The sequence below is a fragment of the Alligator sinensis genome, unplaced genomic scaffold, assembly GCF_000455745.1.
Source record: "Alligator sinensis unplaced genomic scaffold, ASM45574v1 scaffold78_1, whole genome shotgun sequence".
Classification (NCBI taxonomy): Eukaryota; Metazoa; Chordata; order Crocodylia; family Alligatoridae; genus Alligator; species Alligator sinensis.
Genome location: NW_005842171.1, coordinates 1,871,568 through 1,892,187, shown reverse-complemented (window position 1 = coordinate 1,892,187; position 20,620 = coordinate 1,871,568). Strand labels below are relative to the sequence as shown.

Here is a 20,620-nt window from a genome sequence, read left to right as displayed (position 1 = left end):
TTTACCTTATGGTTCATTGGGCTGGGCCCCAGCAGAGTCAACAGTGTCAGCACTCATAAAAGACAATATTAGCCTGATGTTAAGGTAGCCATTGAAGAGGTCTAACATGCTCTGAGCATGGAAGCTGAAGTCATCAAGGGTGAGATCTGAAGTTGTGGGAAATGGGAGGAGAGGGGAAGTGATAAAGCCAGGAGCCAGAGTCTGAGAGGGAGGCTGTTTTGGTGGCTGGTAGATAACAGCAACATGAAGGGAGAGAGGAGAGAAAGAGTTGAATGCAGTAGTCTTCAAAAGAGGAAAAATAATGGGAAGGGAAAGTGATTTGGATATTGAAAATGACAAGTGCTGGAGAATTGAAAAAAACTTGTGCCTACACTGATCTGGTTCAGGGCAAAGACTAAGAATGACTAACTGAAGAAGCATTAGTAGATGAAAGGTTGTATATCTCTGGTAGAGCCAGATGCTGAAGGGAGTAAGATATGCAGAGGTCATAAATGGTTGTGATCATTTTAATAGGATACATCCATATAGATATGGAGTAGACCTTCCAGAGATGAGGAGAGAAGATAAAAGAAGAAACATATGAGCAAATTTTTAGAAATGGTAGTTGGAGGAAATAGCACGGATGCATGTGAAAAATGAAGAGGATCAGGTAGAGTAAGGAACAAGGTTGGAATAAATGTCATTAGAGCAGAATTAGGACAATATGAATATGAGACCTATAAAAAGGGGAAGGGGAACAGCCAGTTGGTGAGTATTTAGAAGGGGTAGGGGTACCAAAGAAAGAGAAATAGAGCCAGCAGTGGAAAGGAAGGTCAAAGTAAAAAGGGAGAAAGTTTCTCTCTAAGAAAGTTATATTGAGGTAAGGGTAAAAGAAGAGAGAGGATAGAGCTGCGTTAGTCTGAAGTCAGGGTAGATTTGCACTTTATAGATTAACTCCAGTGTGTCAAACATATGGCCTACAGGCTGAACCTGGCCCCTGGAGCCCCATTATCCAGCCCCCTGTGTTGCCCCCGTTCTGAGTTGACCCAAACTGTTTCCGCAGGCAGGGCCTAAGAACTGTGCTTCAGCCAGTGCTCGTTCCAGCCACTCTGGGAACCACACTGCACATGGAGCCTGCCCCAGGGTCTCCAGGATATGCCCTGCATGTGGCTCTGCTCCCATCAGTCTGGGACCTGTGCTGCACGTGGTGCCCGCAGGTGCCACATGTAATACCGGTCCTAGACTGACTGGAGCAGGGGCTGCATATGGTACAGTTCTGGACCAGTTGCTGGGGCCGCTGCATGCAGTGTGCTGTGCAGCATATCACTTACTGTAGCTCAATGGTCTTCAAACTTTTTAAGTAGGAGGTCACCTTTGGCATTTAAAAGCAACCCAAGATCTCCCATATGCTGGCGCCCCCCCTCCCATCCCCTCAGCAAGTAAGTCTGTGGGCAGGGAAGGGGGGGCAGACTGAGGCAGAGGGAGTGAAAATTTATTTGGGGGCGCAGCCCACTCAGCCGGGGCCCCACTTAACTTACCCCTACTCCTGTCCGTCACTGTGGGGACCTCGATCTAGCCCCGCCCGTTCCCTCCCCCACGGACTTCCCTGTTGGGCTGGGGCACACATGTGCATGCACACGGGCACTCAGCTCCCCACCCCAGCCTCTGATCGACTCCAAGAGGCTTTGAGATCTACCACAAGAGGCTCCAAGATCTGTCGGTGGGTCAAGATCCCCTGGTTGGTGACCACTGCTCTAGGTACTCCAGGATTTATGCTGTGCACAGCATCAATTCCGGCCACTCCAGGATCCTCAGCACCTGCCCCAGCTGCTTCAGGACTTGCACTGCATGCAGCAAAAATTCCAGAATGGAGATTGCAGACACTAGATCCAGCATGAGGGTAGGGAGGGAGTCTGGGGTCCTTGTGCCCACTGGCCCAGTCTGGCTCATGGACCAGTCCTGGTCATTCATCTGCCCCACAGAACCAGATAAGATTGACATCCTTCAATTAATTAAATCAGACATGTATAGCATAAGTATTTATGTGCCCTACCTCACTTCAAAGATCACAATATGTGATGAGGTGACTACTACAAGATCACTAAAGCTAATACTATGCAGTAAAGTTCTGATTTAGTTAGTCTATAAGGTACAAGATTGAAACAAGCCATTGACCTTGAATTATTATATATATAAAGCTCTAACAAATACTTAGACAGGAACTATGTTCATTTTACAGATTCTGATCCTTATGAACTATATTATATAACCCTTAATTTATTTATTTACACAAATAAATAAATGACTATGTCATTAACTTATTTTCCTTTGGTCAAAATGGGATCATTAGGAATATTCAGCTATATTAGTCTCCACTTAACCAGCTAGTATCCTTTCCATGCTCTTGCACTGCACTTTCCTTGTGATTGATTTTTGTAGTCTTTGTCCCACATTTTCCTTGTAATATCCTTGTGATTGATTTTTTGTAGCCTCCTTGTCCCGTGTTTTCCTTTCCTCTTGTTATTTGATCCACCACTGAGTGAAATACTTTTGCATATAGCTTTTCTTTGAGAGAGGGGAGTGTACAAAACACTGCACATTTCTATCCTTGCATACTTTGGTATATCTATTATTTGAAGTAAAGGGAGTATCAGAATATAGAACCTGCCTCCCTGAAGTTTCATGAACATAAGACTTATTTTATGAAGATTGTTCTCTTATTCTGTGGATGTGTATATAAGTTATGTCTCGTCATTTCAATAATCCTTTTTACAGATGGAAAAACATTTATTTGTGTAAATAAATATACGGATTTACAACTGCCTTTGTGTAGGCTGAATTCCTCACCAACTGAAGCTAAAAAAGTACAAGTAAACATCAACAGCAATTAGTTGATATTCTTTAGAAATGTTTTAAAAATAATTTAACATTGATCTTCCTGAAAGCTGCTGCTACTTTGCCTCACAAATGAAGGTTTTACTCACAAATTCATTGTTCATTGAACATTTTCTGAAGAATATTTCCAGTGTAAAAAAGTAGGTTTATTTTTACCTAGATCAGAGCAATGGACAACTCTCATGTAGCACTGGCATCCAAAAGGGCATACTGGAAATATATCAAAAGGAATGAGCGGTAGAATTGGTTCTCTAGTTGGAAATAGAGAGTTATCGTCATCATCGTCATCTGCATCTTCCATGTCTTGAAGCATCATGTTCTTTAGTGTAAAATATGAAGGGCCAATGAGAGGTTTAGCAGAGCATAAAGCGAAGAAGAGAAGCAGCACATATTCTTTCATGTCTTCTCAAGGAGGATAACGAATCTTTGAAAAAATTAACAAAATATAGCTTAAGTTAGAAAGTGTAAAACTGTAAATAACTGCATTATACCTTTAGCTTAACTCACTTCATTCTTTGGCCATAATCAGAGATGCTCTTGTTTGAAAAATGCTCTGGAATTGTTGATGCTGATGCCACGTTTCTGTAGTTTATTGAGCTCAGTTAAGAAGTTAATTAGATTTAGTTAATTAGTTAATTAGATTTTGAAGTACAATACTACTGGCTTTAAATTTCTAAGAGAAAGATAATATAAAAGAGCTCCATAATAAAACTTCTTATAAGGACTTGGAATTGCATTCCAGTTTTCCAGAGAGAACATGTTTTTAAAACTTGGCTATGTATGTATAATTGTATCTTTCAGGACAAAAAGAAATTATTAATTGATTTATTGGTGTATAAAATGTAGCCATTATAACTCTCTAAACTTTTGCTGATGTTTGAAAAATAAAACATACAATTAGCTGAGTTTTCAGTCCCCATCCATAAAAGACCCCTTTTAACACTGTAATGGCATATAAGGAAACAGATGATCTTTGCAACAGGGGCCTATATGGTATAGGTTTGCCTGGGTTACAAACTTCAGGTGCATCTGAAAATGAACTGAAGCCAACAGCACATTCCTTGGAACTGATCTAATATGCATCTGTTTATCTGTTTTGCCGTACAGATTGATTTAGGGCAGTGATTCTAAACCTTTTTAGACTCCAGGCATCCCTCAGAAAATGCCAGCTCTCGTATTTTACTCATTTTTGACTATGGAAAAATAATGGAACAGTTCTTTTGTGAAGAACTCAGACCATCAGACATCAGAATTTTTGTGACCAAAAGAATTTCTATTTACAATTTCTTGGTTTATCTTGTGGACTATGCAGGTGTTTACACACCTAATGTCGCTAATATTGCATAGCATCCTGTGGGACCCTTAAAAGGATTTTGTGGCACCCTGGTGGAGAATCACTGATCTAGGGACTCCACATAGACAGCAGAGGTTTTGCCGACAAAATATGTGCTTGATACCATTAATGTGGGCAGTAGTGTTCTGCATTAACTACAACTTCAGAGTCTTCTTGGTATAGTTCCATGTATCAGTTCAGTCTAGAAGTCAGAAAGATGTTGAATCAGTTGGACTACCTTTACCTCAGAGAAATGATTAGGAAAATGTCAGTTAAAAAGAATATTTTTATCCCCAGCTATTTAGAAAACCAAAAGAAGTTACAAGTTCCCTACCACCTCAGAAAAGGCTTTTCTCATGGAAAACGGAAACAGTATCTTACTGTGCCTATGAATAATATGCCATTCATCTTTTCTTGGTATACTTACTATTAGAGTGCTCTTACCCACACCCCTTCATTAATCATTAGGGCAAGGGTTCTTAACTTTTTTTGAATCAGGGCACCTCTCCCTAACTTCTTTGAATTTGGCAGCAACTCAGTTGAGAGCCACTGTTGTGCTGCTACAACTTACCTCATTGGTTCTCAACTAGGTCCATGAGGAAAGGCTGAAAAAAGACAGGGTTACTTAGTCTGGAAAAGAAAAGACTGAGGGAACTGACTTTGATAACAGTTTTTAAATACCTGAGGGATAATTACAGAGAGGATGCAGATATTCTTTTCTCTGTGGCTGTAGGAACAGTACTAGGAACAGTGGTCGCAAGATTCAGCAGAGGAAATATAGGTTGGAGATTAGGAAAAATTTCCTTATTATGGGTGCGTCCAGATGTGCATGGATGTTTGGTTCCCCAGGGACAAGTAGTAGCAGTGCACCTGGTGCATGACACGTTACCCCAGGGGTGGTAGGAGAGGCTAGGGCCAACTTCCCCTTACCTGGGGGCCTCCTGGATGGTAGCCAGGGCCATCCCTGGGGGGGGCGAATTGGGGCGACTGCCCTGGGTCCCGCACTTTGGGGGGCCATGCGGAGCTGGGCAGAGCAGCGGCAGCATGGAGCTGGGCGGAGCAGTGGCTCTGCATCCACCCACTCGCTACCCCTCCTCCCCATCACCGCTGCTGATGGCAACAGCAGCTTCTTTGGGTCTGGGATCAGAGTGGGGGCGGGGTCCTGCATGGGCTGATTCGCCCCGGGGCCCCACACCCTGCTCAGGTTGCCTCTGCTAGCAGCTACAGCCCATCTCTGGGCGGCCTGGCTTTGCTTTTTAGCAGCGAATGCTGCCTGAGCATGTGCTGCTCCGATTTTTCTTTTTGCGGTTATTTTTTGACTGGTGGATATCCAGGGATCAAAAATACCCACAGGAAAAAAACCCAGAGCCATGCGCACTCAGGCAGCGTGGCCTTGCAGCGCAGAGAACACCAGACTGTGTGGTATGCGGTGCTGCAAACGTGTTTGTGGTGCCACATACCGCACAACCGTGCTTGTCTAGACACGCCCTATGAGGGTGGTCAAGCATTTCAGTTGGCTATCTAGAGAAGTTGTGGAATCCTCAAACATTTACAAGAGCAAGTTAGACATATTTAGTTGGGGTGGTTTAAAGCAGGGTAGATGTGCACCTTATAGACTTTTGTGTGTGGCATTCAGCAGATTGGGAGGGGACAGGCAGCACAGTGGCAGTAAGACAGGGAGCAGAAAGCAGAACATCAGGTCAGGCAGGAAGCACAGGGTAGGATGCAGAATGCAAAAGAGTAGCTTGGTCAGGGTGTACAGAGCATGGAGCAGAAATCTGAGCAGTAGATCCGATATGGAAAGGTATCAGAGTGACTCTTGGAGAAGGCTTGGGCCTAATTTGTTGCAACTCTGCCAGAAAGTGTGGCCCCCACTGTTATAACCTAAATCAGAGATGTATACACTTTTGTAAGCAACGGCTTGCTTCATCAGATGCTGTGAAGGGACTGCAAGAAGCAGAACTTCTAAATAAAAAGCAGTATTTAGTATGCACTAGGTGTGTCTAAACAAGATGCTTTACTGCACAGTAGACTGCTCTACTGCACAATAAAGCGTTAGTGTCTACATGTGTGCACCATTTACTGCGAGGAAATTAGTCCATTGCACAGTTAGCTACTACCTATAAATACAGGTAGCAAAGTAACCATGCAGTAAATACTGTGCAATAACACATGTAGACGCTGCCTAGGAGAAAATTTGCTCCTGGTCACCCTAACACTAGGGGCCACAGGGAATGGTGAACTCCCCCAGACCTGATGCTGTTCAGCTCCCAGCTTCTCCCAGTAGTGCCTGGATGGGGTAGCTCTCTGCCTCCCCCACCTCTCCCCCAGGAGTTGGGAGCTGAGCAGCACCAAGACCATAGACGACTGGTAGGGGGTGCCCGGGGGAGCATGTGCACCCCCTGACAGGGCTGGTGCCCTCCCTGATGGCCAACACTGATGCCGTCAGCAGGGCCAGTGCCCCCCTTGACAGGGCCACCACTGCCATCAGCAGCTTCTGCGGGTGCTCACCAGCCCCATCCCTGCTGCCAGTGCTGCTGGTGGTTCCTGTGGGTCCTCACCAGCCCTGCCCCCACCCAGAGTAAGGTAGAAGTAGATTTGTTCCCAACAAGGGGCATGTGTAGACGTGCTCCCAAGGAAGTACAGTACTGTGCAGTAAGCCTTAATAGCACATGTAGACATGCCCAAACAGTAGGAAAGGGGGAGGAAAGAGGAGGGCAGGATCAGATGAATGAATCTCAGATGTTATAATCCATATTATTTTGGTCTAGTAATGATGTGGTCTGGATTGATGCAGGAGCACAGCTGGCATTTAGGTCTGCTGCCTTGATGAAAATAGGAATTATGTAGTCGGTTGCTGGAGACATGCCATTTGAAGTTGCAGGGGGCTGTTCATAATCTAACAGACATTTGACTCCCATGGTTACCTTGAGATGATTGTCATTTTCCAGGAGGGGTTGGGGGTCAATAATAATGTGTCTGAAGTGTTCAAGTTGAGACCTGTAGGTGATAAACAGAGGGATTCTGTTGTCTTTGTCCCAGGGTTGTTGGTATTGTAGCAGGTTTAGAGGGGGGGGTCTGAGTCTGGCTCTGTTAATTTGAGTTGGCTATGGCTTTAGGATTGTATTGCAAGTGTAGGAATCCTTGCTTCAGATCCTTAAGCGTGCATCCTGGTCAGTGGGATCAGAGAAAATATGGCTGTAATGTAGAGCTTAGCTGTAGAGGATGGTTTTAGCGGTATGTTTAGACAAAACCAGCTGCTGTGGAGGTCACTGTAGCAGTCTATTGTTTTTCAATACAATGTGGTGGTGATGTGGCCATTGGAAACTTTTACAGTGCTTTCTAAAAAACAACTTTGTTGGTTGGAGTATTCCAGAGTCAGTTTGGAGGCGTGGAAGTTGTTTAAGTCGTGGTGGAATTTCTCTAGAGTATTTCAAATTTCTTTCTGTAAAATTGGGATTATTTTCTAAGTAAGTTATCTGGGTTCCTGGGAGGTGAAGTATTGATCTCATCATTATATGGACACATAGGAAGGAATCTGTAGAATCTCTTCTGTTGCAAAGTACTCAGAGGGCACCTATATGCACAAAGAAGCTGCTCTGAGGTGCTGGAATTCCAGCGCCTCAGAACGGACTCAATCAAGTCTGTGGGAGTGTGGCAATTACCAGACATGGCAGTGGTTTAATTAGAGCAACTCTTAGAGTCGCTCTAATTAAAGCGCCACTGTCCCACCCCTGGGCCATGTGTGAAAGTGCCCAGAAAGACTACAACAGATCAGAATGTTTTTAACACTATGGATTCCTATTTAAAATCTCTAGGTTTATCTTATGAATTATGTCTGCACACCTGACAATGCTAGCATTACATGGCATGCTAGGTTACCCTTGAAAGGAGCTCAAAGCACTCCAGAATTCTGCATCACACTGGTTGAGAATCACTGAGTTAGTCTGTTGGATGCATACCTACCCTGCCTTCTACCTGATTTCAGACTAACATGGCTAACTACCTCTTCCTGTGATGGTTTAGACAGGGATGATACTGTTGGAGTAGATGACCTCGTGAGGTCCCTTCCAGGCCAACTTTCTTATGATTCTATTTAGTCCAAAAGCGTCCAGTAGGATGTTGCTCCAGCCCTTCCTATATATGACAACCACAAAGCATCCCCTAATAACATATTACAAGGTTAGGGTCCTTACTCCAATAAAACTTAAAACATAGTTCAGTGAATCATGCCTTTCTCTAGCATGTATTTAAGTGGAATACACTGAACTACTGTCCATCCAACAGGTATTGTAAGCAAATTAAAAACTCAAAAGGAAGAAGGAGGGTCAAGGCACAAAATTCTAAAGGTTGTAGCCAAATAGTTGACATTTTATTCAAGGACTGCTAAGACCGATGAAGATCCTGGTTTTCTCTGTTTAAAATCAAAAACTCTCTTATTAAAAAAATTTAAAAATTCTCTGATTTAAAAACCCCAAATCTGCATTTTTCTGTGATTTTAAAATGAAATGCTAAAATATATATAGGTATCAGTTGAACACAATGTTTTATTGATATATTTACAATTTTAAAGCAATTTGGAAGTCTACCAGTGCTTCAATCATGATAATAAAATAAATTCTAAATATCTACATATTTTGGCATTTGATTTTGAAATTTGTATCGTGGTAAATTAGACCTTCCCCTGACCCCTTCGCTCACCAGGACCCATGGTACAGCTGTGGCTATGTGTTCCCCCACCCCGGTCCCCCTGCTGCTTTGTGGTGCTGAGCAGCCCTGATATGCCAGTGCCCTGCCCCTGCTCATGCTGTTGCCCCTCACTTCCAACCACAGCCCTCCCACCCCCTCGTCCCTGCCAGTGCCCCTCGCTCCCAAACCACAGTCTCCCACTCCCCTTCCAGCCCTGCTGGTACCCTAACCCCCAACTCGCAGCCCCCTAGCCCTGCTGGTGCCTCTCACTCCCAACCCACAGTCCCCCACCCCCCAAGCCCTGCTGGTGCCCCTCACTTCTGACCCACTGCCCCCTCACCCCCAGGCCTCGAACCCCCAGTGTGTGAGGAAGGAGGTGGGTGTGTGGAGGATGGGGGATGTGCTGCAGGCAACACAGAGGGGACAGTGGGTACAGGGACACGGGTGACGTGTTAGGAGAGCAGGAGGGCATGTGCCCCTCCAGATTTCTGCGCCCATAGTGGGACACAGAGCTGCAGCCTCACCGGACCAGCTCTGGAGAGGAGCCACCTCTGCAGCCCAGCGAGCAGGATCTGGTGTGGGAGGGAGCACTGCACCGCCATGGCTGCCAAAGTGAGTCACCCCTGCCTGCCTGTCAGCAGCAGGGAGCACAACTCCACACCGCTGCACCTCACCTTGGCGGCCACAGCGGCTCAGCACTCTGTCCCACACCAGGGCCTGCTTTCTGAGCAGCACCATTACCTACTATACAGAGCATGCACACATACATGTGGTGCCCCCCTGCCCCCTGTGTCCTGCTCCCTCCAACTGCAAGCAGCTCCTTACAGGAACTCTGCCAGCCTGCAAGGGGAAACCCACAGTTTCACATGATTTTCTCCTTTAAAGGAGAAAATCCATGTTTTGCTCTGTTTTTCCATGGCAAACAGAAAACCCAGATCCCTGCTGATGATCAATTGCCTATCATCTTTTGCCTGAGGCAACATTGCAACTACTGAGATATCCTAGTGTTGGTTTGTAAACTAGTGAGCAAAGATTTATGGCCAATGGTATCAAAAGGGTGAGCATGGAGAGCTAAGCTCTCTCCTTTCTTAAAAATGAGATAATTAGCTAGTGAAGCTAAATCATCTTATTTTTTGCCCAGGTTAAAAAGCATGGGTCAGGAAAATTGGAAAATTTCATTTTGTTTCTCTATGGACTGTTTAGTAGTCCTGCTCATAAAAACTAATGGTCAAAAAAGTGAGTGAACATAATTTCTTGAGATTTGCTTAACTGACCATTTAAGAGAACTTGTACCTTTTCCCCCCCAAAAAGACAGTAGTATTGTCAACTGTAAACCTTAAACCACTTTATTGAAAACAACAAAAAATTATATGCGCTAAGTCCATGGCTGAAACTCCTTCTGGTTCAAGTGAGAAACCTTATAGCAACATTGCCCCTCCCACCCCAATCAATTAGTTATTATGCTAGGAGAATATGGATGGTTGTATATCAGAGTAATGGATTATTTAGTCCAATGGTCTTCTCTCTGACAGTAGACATTAGCAGATGCTTCATAATAAATCATTTTTGAGTAGTAGTTATGAAGTGGTGTCTACTATTGATACAGATTAGATACTGTGCAAGTAGCTAATTTTTTTAGGAACCACTCAAACTGGCTCAATGAGGAAGAGGGAGAAATCTTCCACAGTGAGTGAAAAGTATTCAATAGTTAGAAAATAGAAACTATTTGGATTAATCAACCACATAAAAGGTTTCTGCTGATCAAGATTTTGTAAATGTATGAGTTGATAAAGGTGAGATAATAGATTTTCTCTTGAGTATTAGCTATGATATAGAATTCTAAAAATCTGTACCATTTTTACTCAGAATATGATGTTCACCACTGGCTCTCTAGTTTCATTATTGCAGATTTTATTTAATGTAGGTCTAATATACCGTAAAGTGTGATCTGTGACAATTGTGGGTATCAAGAGAACAATTCAAAGGGCAAACAACAATGATACGGAGTTATTATCAAATTATTGTTAGCATTTTTAGAAGTCTCTCATACAATTGAAAGCCAGTTTGGTTCAACATTCTTAGCAGGTGAAAAGGGTGCTCCTCTCCAGTACTGGGGACAGCACTGGAATATAGGAGGCTATATTTTGGCTTTAAATGTTTGCTTACTATGAGACTTAATTCAGGAAACAGGGTATATCCTGCTGTATACCGTTGTATAACCCAAGAAGGACTGTTGTAAACTCTATTGTGCATATCCTGTTTATAAATTAATCTCTGTTTGAGACGTCATTTATTTTTGGAAATGTTGGACGGATGTAAATTCTTGTTTGATCACCTAATTAAGTGCTTGTTTACCAGTTTATGGCTAAAGAATCTCTTAGTGCAGGCATTTTGCCATTGGTGCTTTTCTTATTATGGGAAAACTTGGTTTTGTTTCTTTAGTTCCACTTTTGTGTTTTGCTTCTTTACATTTGCTTTATGAGACTCTTTTATCATTTGTCTGATATAGGGTTCTCAGTACTATTAAAAAGATGTGTAGTCCTTAACTTCTACTGGGATATACTACATAAATCCTAAAGAATATAAAAAAATAAGCAGCAGCAGAATTTAAAAGTGAGATCTGTAAATCTTTAAAATTACATGAGTTTTTCCCTTTCAAAGGAAATCCAAACCACTGCCCACATGCCTATGTACTTGTTATTTACTTCAGTCTTCTGAGCACCATCTCTTGTACTATAGCACTAGACAATCTCCAAACAGAATCTTTACAAATATTTGTCATTATATGTTCAAAGAATGTCCTATTTTAACGCTTCTAGAAAAAAATCATATTTTCATATTTAAACATATGCAACAAGCTTTTAAGTACCGCCTGCTGAAAGCACTTCATAAAGCAGGCATTAAGTTAGCTTTATAATGAAAATCGATATAAATCAATCAGATCAAATAAATAGTCTGATTAAGGGTTACGGTCCAGATCCACAAAGGGTCATCTTAGTTGCTGAGAGGTGTGTTTCAAAACAGCCAGCACATTAAGCAAAGAGAATTCCTTAGCAAGCCAATAGGAAATGCTAAAGAAAGAGCAAAGTGTTTGTCAGGACTTGTGTGTCTAACTGCAGTCCTGAACTAGGACCCTTTTGATACTAGCAACCTGGGTGCTGGCTAGGCTGGTATAAGAGCATCGCTCTTCCTGTTGAAGTTGGGCTGTTGTCAACAAGATTCATGGAGCTGGAAACAGAAAATAAGTATTTCCTAGGGTGAGGGGAGGGGAAATCCTGGGTTTTTCTCTCTCCCTCAGGAGCCTTTTATGTAGTTTGCGTTAGTCAATGGATAAAATGGAGAAACAATATTTGTAGCCAACAGCAGCTGGACCCATGTCCTGGTGAGCAAATGGAGCAGGGGAAGCTCTGATTTTTCCGTGTTAAAATACTCAAAATCAAATGTCAACATTTGCAAGCACTGGTAGCCTTCCAAATCACTTTAAAAGTGTAAATATATCAATAAAATAGTGTGCTCAACTGGTACCTGTATATATAGTAGTGGTGTTTTATTTTAATCATGGAAAAACACGGATTTTGGGGTGTTTTTAGTCTGAGAAGTTGAGATTTTTATCAGAGAATTTGTGATTTTTAAACAGAGAAAACCAGGATCCCTGCTCATTAAATATATTGCCTATCTTTAAACTGCTGTCAAAAGCAGCACGTGTTCAGTAGTGGGAACCAACTATGAAGTTGATTAAATGTAGCCAACACGGAGCCTGACTCTAAGACACATGGCCCGTATTGGTCAAATATACTGATGGGAACACCACAAGGGTAGGTTAATGCAGCCCTGTCTGAATAAGATATATGCTTGTGCCCATTGTGTGCAGTCCCCCCTTAGCACTGACTTTTTACTCCCATAGCAGAGCTGTGCCTTTCTTTCCAATTTCTAATGATTCCTGTTTCTTCACCAGCCTTAAATGTCTGGCAAACATCACTGAACAGGGCCCCAAACAATTCACCCAGAATCCCTCTATAGCCCCCTCTCCCAGCCTGGTGCATATGAGTAGTGTAGCCCCACCCTCCATGAGGACCTCCTGGGCCATGTTCCCCTGCACCTTGTCTGCATATAAAATTATGGAGGATCCCTGGACTCATAACAAGAACACTCAATTTCAGTCATGAGATGGGGGTTAACACATGGATCCTTTGTGGGGGTCATGTATCTGCTGTATTCAGTATACACATAGTGAGAACTGCTGAGCTGTGGGGTCATTATGGCTTGAAATACCTTTTACTGCTGGGGCCCAGCCCAATGAACCATATGGTAAGTCATGAGCTTTTGGAATTTAGATTAATATCATGCATAGTTTGTACTATGTATAAGTAGGTACAAAAGTGCTGCTTAAAAATGTGCTTATGGAGTATGTGTGCTAAAACCTGCTGTAGTTTCAAAATAGGTAAACTGCATCAATTCTGGATGAACCAAGTCTATGGGTATTTGTAATAATTTGTCTATAGGCAAATCCCTATGTTTATTTCAAGGTGAGTGTTTTCAAATGTGCCACTCATTTGCACCTGTTCAGGATAAGTAAGGTCTGAAGTGGGGGGAAGAGGCTGCTGGGGAAAGAAGTTGTGGGGGAGGTGGGCAGAGATCTAGGGGGCTACCCGATGCACCAGATTTGTTTTCCCTTGTGTAGCAGTTGGAATGGGACAAATTTGAGGCAAACCTGCAATAATTAGATTCCATACCTAGAAAGTTATAACAAATGTATACATTTTCCATATATAGAATCTAATTATTGGCAGGTCATCTTGTATTCAAGTAATTATGGCATTCAATTAATCATGCTTTAAGTTGTGACCCAGTTCAGACAATTAATGGCATGATAAAAGTAGCAATAAGCCACAAATTTATTTTAAAAAATGCATAATACATTTGTGGCTTGTGCTTATCACCATTAATAGAATGTGTGGCTGCGAGCCCCATCAACTGAGGGGTTCCCAGCCACGGGTGCATCACCCACTGCCAGCCCCACAGCTGACAAGGCTTACAGTAGGGCCATGGATTCCATGCGCTGCGCCAGCTGGACCCTTGTCAGGAGGCTCCCACTGGGAGAGCACATGGAACCCTGCACCTGCTGGGAGCTACTCCAGCTGCAGGAGCTGGTATGGGGGAACCCAGGACTGTCATCAGGAGTTCCCTCTCCACCAGCAGTATGGTGTGTGTGTCTGATGCTCAATCCCATAATCAGGTCTCCTACAATGCATGTGTAGCATAGCAGGAGGCATGATTGTGTGGATTGAACATTAGATCCTATCACACATTCCTTTACCTGAACATCTAGAGGGTGATGAAAAACAGAAGAAGCCTTTCCTCTGCTTTGCATTCTGTATATTCTTGCTCCTTCATAATTTCTGAGACTGCTTCTGTAGAGTTTCTTTATGAGCACAAGCCAAAATGAATCTGTCAGAAGTAGGTGGGGCATTGTACTTGAAGACCAAGCAACAGAGTTGGCTGAGTGCAAGACATTTAGGGATGTTGCATTTTTTTAATGCTTTTTATGCACGCTTTAGGGCTCAAGAAGACATTTTGCGTATGTAAAATCTACTTGAGATCCAGTTAATCCCTGTGCTTTGCTATAAAAAGGGGTGTCTATTGCAACCCAAACCTTAGATAGTCGAACAACGTACACGAGATAAACTTTTCAGCGTTTATAATGTAAGAGTATTACTTATGCATAAACGTTTACTACAGCTGCACCAATACATTGGTCTGATATCGGATCAGTACCGACATAAAGAAAATTGTCTGTGTTGGAAATCAGACCTTCTGTATTGGAAATCAGCCCAAATCTGATAATTTGGTCGATAAATGCCAGTGCATGCCTGTAGCCACAACGCAACGCTCAGGCAGCGAGAGCTGCCTCCAGCTGGTAAATCCGTTGTGGTGGATGGGGGAGCCGATCCTGCGGTGAGGAAGGGGGCAGGGGCAGGTGCTGCCCAGCTGGGGCGGGGCACGGGATGGATGCACGGCTCATAGATTCATAGCTTGTAAGGCTGGAAGGGACCTTGGAAGATCATTGGGTCCAGCCTCCTGCAAAGACTGAAGCGAAGTAGTCATTCAGGAGCTCAGCTTTTTCCTGGGTGCTGGTAACCTGCTCTCCTGAGTTGTTGTTCAATGGCCCCAGACTCCCATTTGTTTTCCTCCTGTTCCCTATGTACCTAAAGAAAGACTACTTGTCTTTGATTCCCGTTGCTAATCTAAGTTCGCTTGCTGTTTTAGCCTGTCTTATCTGTTCCCTGCAAATGCAGACCATCGTAGAATAGTCCTCCTTGGGACCTGCCCTCAGCGTCCATTGTTTATAAGTCTTTTTCTTCTTTCTTAAGAGGGCCGTGATTTCCCTGTTTAGCCAAGAGGGCTTTTGAGCCCTTCTGTTACCTTTTCTCCACATGGGAATGGACTTCCTTTGTGTTTCAAGGATCATGTCCTTAAGGAACAACCACTCTTCGTGCACACCTTTTGCCTTCAGTCCCTGGTCCTGCAGCACTTGCCCTACTAGTGACCTAAGCTTGTTGAAATTTGCATTTTTGAAGTCCAAGCCTTCAATCTTGCTATCCGATTTGTCTGCCTTACATCGGACAGTGAACATGATGTTTTCATGGTTGTTGTCACCCAGACTTCCCTCTATATTTAAGTCGGTCACTAGGTTGTCTCCTTTGGCCAGGACCAAGTCTAGCAGAGCATCACCTCTGGTTGGCCCATGCACCTCCTGAGTGAGACTAGTTGGGAGGGCGCAGCTCCCACTGCTGTGCACACCCTGGGAGGGTGGGGGGGTGTGCCCCCTGGATCTGCACAAGGCAAGCAGGGAGGCTGCAGCTGCAGGCCGGAACCGGGTTCTTCTCATCAGGGGCTGGGCTCAGAGCAGGGGCTACAGAGGGGGCTGCAGCCACCCCAGATTTTGCTGTAGCTGCCTCCCAGCGCCATTGCCACATGCCCGGCTTTTCCCAGCATGTGGGGGGAGGTGAGGTTTAAGCCAAGAAGAGCCAGGGCTGTGTGTGGCATGGTGGCAGCAGCACTGGGAGGGAGCCACCCCCCCGACGAGCCGTGCCTCCATCCTGTGCCCCACCTGGGGGGAGGCAGGGGTTGAACCAAGAAAAGCCAGGGCTGCGCCGAGCATGCAGCGGTGCTGGAAGGGAGCTACGGCACAATTTCAGGTGGCTGCAGCCCCCTCCATAGCCCCTGCTCTGAGCCCAGCCCCTGGCAAGAAGAGCCCAGCTACAGCCCAGAGCTCTAGACCACCCGCTTGCCCTGCGCAGAACCCGGGGCACTGCCCACCCCCAAGACCTCTTGGGGTGCAAGCATTAGTAGGAGCTGCCCTCCTCCTCCCTGTTGAACTTTCTCCATCCCGCACCTCACCCCACCCTAGCTGGGCAGCGCCTACCCCTTCCCCTACCCCCTGCCTCATCACGGGGTGGAGGGATTGATGTGCCCCCCTCCCCTTCCACCACAATGGACTTACCAGCTAGATGCAGCTCTCCATGCTATATTGGAAATTGGATCGGTATCGGCCGATATACCGCCTTAAAAATCAGATATCAATATTGGCCCCAGAAATCTCTGTTGGTGTAGTCCTGATGTTTATGTAACTTAAGCTATACACCGCCCAATAAATTGTTATGATTTAAAGCTTAGGGAGTTTCTCTTAATGAGAACTCAAATCAGAATTTTTTATATTACAGTTGTGCAGTAACATTAAAATAGCAAACATATTAAAAGAGAAAGATAACTAGATTATCAGAGGCATAAAATTAATTGTTTTGAGATACGTGTATATGTCCAAAACAAAATACACAGATTTCTGCTACTGCCAGCTAGCCCTGAAGGCTCTTACAACTTGTAAGTCATGACATTGAATGAGTTAACAGCAAGACTGTTAAGACTTATGTCTTTTTAAGAGCCATATTTAGAAGGAGCTGCTGTTACCAGTAGCTTGAAGGGAGGCGAGTTTCCTAAACTATTTTTTCCCAGAACAAAATGTTTAACTGAGTCAACTATGAAACAAATTTTCTTTGAAGAGAGACAGGGCAAATCTTTGTGTTCGTTAGTATCACATATCATTACTTTGTGCACAGCTTTTGTCCAAAGAAAGGCAAGATCATAGTTGTTGTGAATACTGTATTTAAAAATAGTTTTACTTCTATTAGTCATTGTTCCATCCAGAAGTAAATGGGTTTATACTTAACTCTTTGTCTATTGATTGATTTGGCTTAATGCCTAAGAGAAATAAATTGAAATCATTTTGGCAATAAGAACTAGCAAATTTTGAAATGTATATTAAACAATAATTATGACAAATAGCTTCTTAAATAAAAACAGCTGATATATTCCTTTCTTTTATGTATGTATGAATTTATTTATTTATTGTAATAGCCATATTATTTGAACTTTGTAAATTAGAGGAATATTAATATATAAGCACTCATGTTGTTTTTACTTTAATAACTCTGCTCTTTCTTTTCAGATTTTTTTTAAATTTAGGTAAAATAAAATTATTTTAATTTTTTTTAAGTCTTATAAGGAACAGAGCAATTATGATTATAAAACAGAGGTACGTTGCGTAGAGTAACTTTGAAGAATCTGTTTATATGATGGCTTTTTAGAGGTTCAGAAGTAAAATATGAAAAATACAGTAGATCATGTACCTCTTTTTTCGGAGTTGGTTAATACTGGTAATCTAGCTAGAGCACTGTCACTGCTGCTCTGTTTTTGTTATAATTATAATAAAAGAGAAAATATTGCAACTGCAAAGTACATTTTCAGAAAACATTTTTGAAGAATTTAATACTACCAAACATTTATTTGCTTTACGGTATTAGTTTGCATATAGTGATTAAAAATCTGTTGCTTAATCCTGTATTGCTGTTTAAATATGAATAGACATGCAGAAGTAACATACCTTGTAAATTTGACAGTCCTTCCCAAACCAGTGTGATCATCCACCTGAAAAGTTTATTTCCAGTTTTGTTTAATTATAAAGAAAATCTTAAAGCATTTGAGTGCTGTGAAAAGGTTAGCTTTTTTACAAGGAAAAATTTCGCTCTAAATGTCCCTGATCCTCCTGGCACCTGGGGTGATACTTGAGTAAACTGCTTCTACAGATTAGCCCATCTTAGTACTGAAGAAAGATATTAAGAAGACTTGTTACTACTCATGTGTTTTTCATCACTGCCTGTATCACAGCCAAAACCTCATGCTTAACTCTATGCGTCTAGTAGAAGATTTGATAAAACCTGAAGTTTAATAATAGATGGTATGTAGCCATCTGAGGTATGGGGAGGTCCATGCAAATCTACTCCTGATACAAAATTACACTTCTTAGAAATAATATTTACAGTACATTATTCCTTACAGAATAAAACTCTTCAAACAATATAAGCATGTCTTCATTAAAGAAGCTAACCAATAATAATGAATATTATCAATCTATCAAACCAGTTTAAAGAATAAAGCTGTAAAATGAATATACTATCTTTTTATGTAGTTATATGTAGGTAGGATATCTTAAATTCAATAAATACTTAACAATGTTGTTAGAGCAGATAAAGTATACATAAGACTTTTTGATTAAATAATAATCTTCATGGTGTTATACTGAACTGATTTAATTTAATGCACTAAACTGAAGTGTATGCTTACTTTGAACAGTATTTCTTATTTGAACAAGTTTATGATGTTAAAAGTTTATGATGTTAATAATAGAATAAATACCTGTTGCAGGAATTTACACAAGCTATAATTTTGGGGCTGTGAAAAATAAGTCAGGCTTACATTATTCATACTACATCATTTATATAGCTTTAGTTACAAATAGGGTTGCCTGCTATTCACCTCGTAATAAACTGTCTGTTTAAAAGACAGTATGATTCTAATGTGAGTTACCAACACAACAATTTGTATAGTCAACATACAAATGGCTTGTAATTCTAGTTTTATGACAACTATATTTTGATTGCAACTATAGATATTTTGATACCTTTTTATTCCTTAAATGCTAATTTTTATGTTTCTGATAATCTCATTAAAGAGTAGCTTTAAAATTTCAGTCCTTTCCCATCTCACAATTCAGTAAGGGCCAACCTTTTTGGCAGATGTCACAAATTAACCGTGTACCCTCACCAACCGCCACTCTGGTCCTCTTCCCATCTGATCTGCTGCTCTGCTTTCTACTTCTTTTCCTGTTCCTTGCCCAGTTTGCTGCTTTGCATTCTGCTTCCTGCCCTGTCTGCCACTGCTGCCTGTCCTCTCTCTGGTTTGCCATATTCCATACACAGAGGCTGCCTGTGCCACTTGTGGCATCTATGTCACAGGTTGGCCACCCCTGTCATAAAGTATTTGGACGGAAAGTATTAGTAAGTTCAGGTTATTTGAAGTGACAGTTTGTTTCAGACATTTTGTCACCTGACCCCGCTTGTCTTTCCTGCCTGGTGCAGGGGGCTAGGCCCCATTATCTTCAAGGTCCCTTCTGGCCTTACAGTCTATGAATAAGAACTATGAACTATGAACATCTTGGTAATTCTTTGCTGTGTTTTTAGGAAAAAGAACTGTATTAAATGAAAAACCTACACAAGATAAGGTATATATTGCCAGTTCACTGTCCATTTTCATGTGTGCCAGACCTCCATAGGTAAATATTATGTCATGGTCCTTTAATAGTAAAAGGATGTGGAAGTTCTAGGATGGATGTAATGCATCTTTTTATTTCCTTTTAATAACAGAGTGCTGATTTGGGGGTGATTCTTGTTGAAATTATTTTTGTAGCAATACTACATCCTCTTGTTTTTCATCATTCAGGGATCACAGAGACCTGGTGGGACTCCTCACATGATTGGAGTGTAGCCATGGAGGGCTACACCCTGCACAGAAGGGACAAAGTAGGGAGAATAGAGAGAGAGCTCTCTACTTGAGATAGCAGTACACCTCTCTGAAGGTTGACATTGGCTCCGAAAATAAGCAGCTTGAAATCCTCTGGGTTAAGCTACAGGGGGGCGAGGTGAGAGAAACCTAACTGTAGGCATTTACTACAGACCGTCAAACCAAGGAGAGGAGCTGGATCTGGAGTTCTCTCGAGAACTGACAGAAGTTGCACGTGCAAGGGACTTGGTTGTCTTGGGTGATTCAAATACCCGGGCCTAGATTGGGAGGAACACTTGGCTAGGTCAGATCGTTCATGCAGTTTCCTCACTAATTGAGGAGCTGTTCCTGACCCAGGAAGTGCAAGGGCCACCCAGAGGTAACACTGTCCTAGACTTGGTCTTGGCCAAGGTAGATGATCTGGTGTGTGGCTTGAACATTGAAAGTAACCTGGGTGACAGCGACCATGAAATTATCAAGGTTAACCATCCTCTACAAAGTCGACAAATCAACCAGCAGGACTGAAGTCCTGGACTTAAAAAATGCTGACTTCAACAGGCTCAGACCATTAGTAGAAGAGGCAACATGGGACCAGGAAGGCAAGGCAAATAGGGCTCACGAAGACTGGTCATTGCTCAAGGATACGATCTTCAAAGCACAAAAGAAAAAAGTTCCTGTGAAGAGGAAAGGCAGCAGAAGGGATGGCAAGCCCTCCTGGCTTAATAGGGACATTGTGGTCCTCTTAAAAAAGAAAAAAGAGGTGTTTGCACAGTGAAAGCTAGGGATGGTCCTCAAGGAGGACTATACAACAGTGGCCAGCAGTTGTAG

At 42.7% G+C, this 20,620-nt stretch overlaps 2 protein-coding genes across 12 annotated transcripts in view; one reads left to right on the top strand and one right to left on the bottom strand.

Annotated features, from left to right (window-relative positions):
• The window catches only part of CENPP (centromere protein P), a 320,121-nt gene that overhangs the window by 169,760 nt on the left and 129,741 nt on the right, over window positions 1–20,620 (top strand). The window lies entirely within an intron of this gene.
• Window positions 1–20,620, bottom strand: part of ASPN (asporin) — a 62,623-nt gene that overhangs the window by 37,399 nt on the left and 4,604 nt on the right. For 2 of the 3 annotated variants that reach the window (XM_006025880.3, XM_025206724.1), the window contains exons 1-2: window positions 17,838–18,078; window positions 3,031–3,298 (exon numbers count right to left, since the gene is read on the bottom strand). In XM_006025880.3, coding sequence (XP_006025942.1) covers window positions 3,031–3,274 — 244 coding nt within the window. In that variant the 5' untranslated portion in view covers window positions 3,275–3,298; window positions 17,838–18,078. Of the gene's footprint in view, window positions 1–3,030; window positions 3,299–17,837; window positions 18,079–20,620 lie in introns of those variants that run through there. The other variant, XM_006025881.3, reaches the window with a different exon arrangement.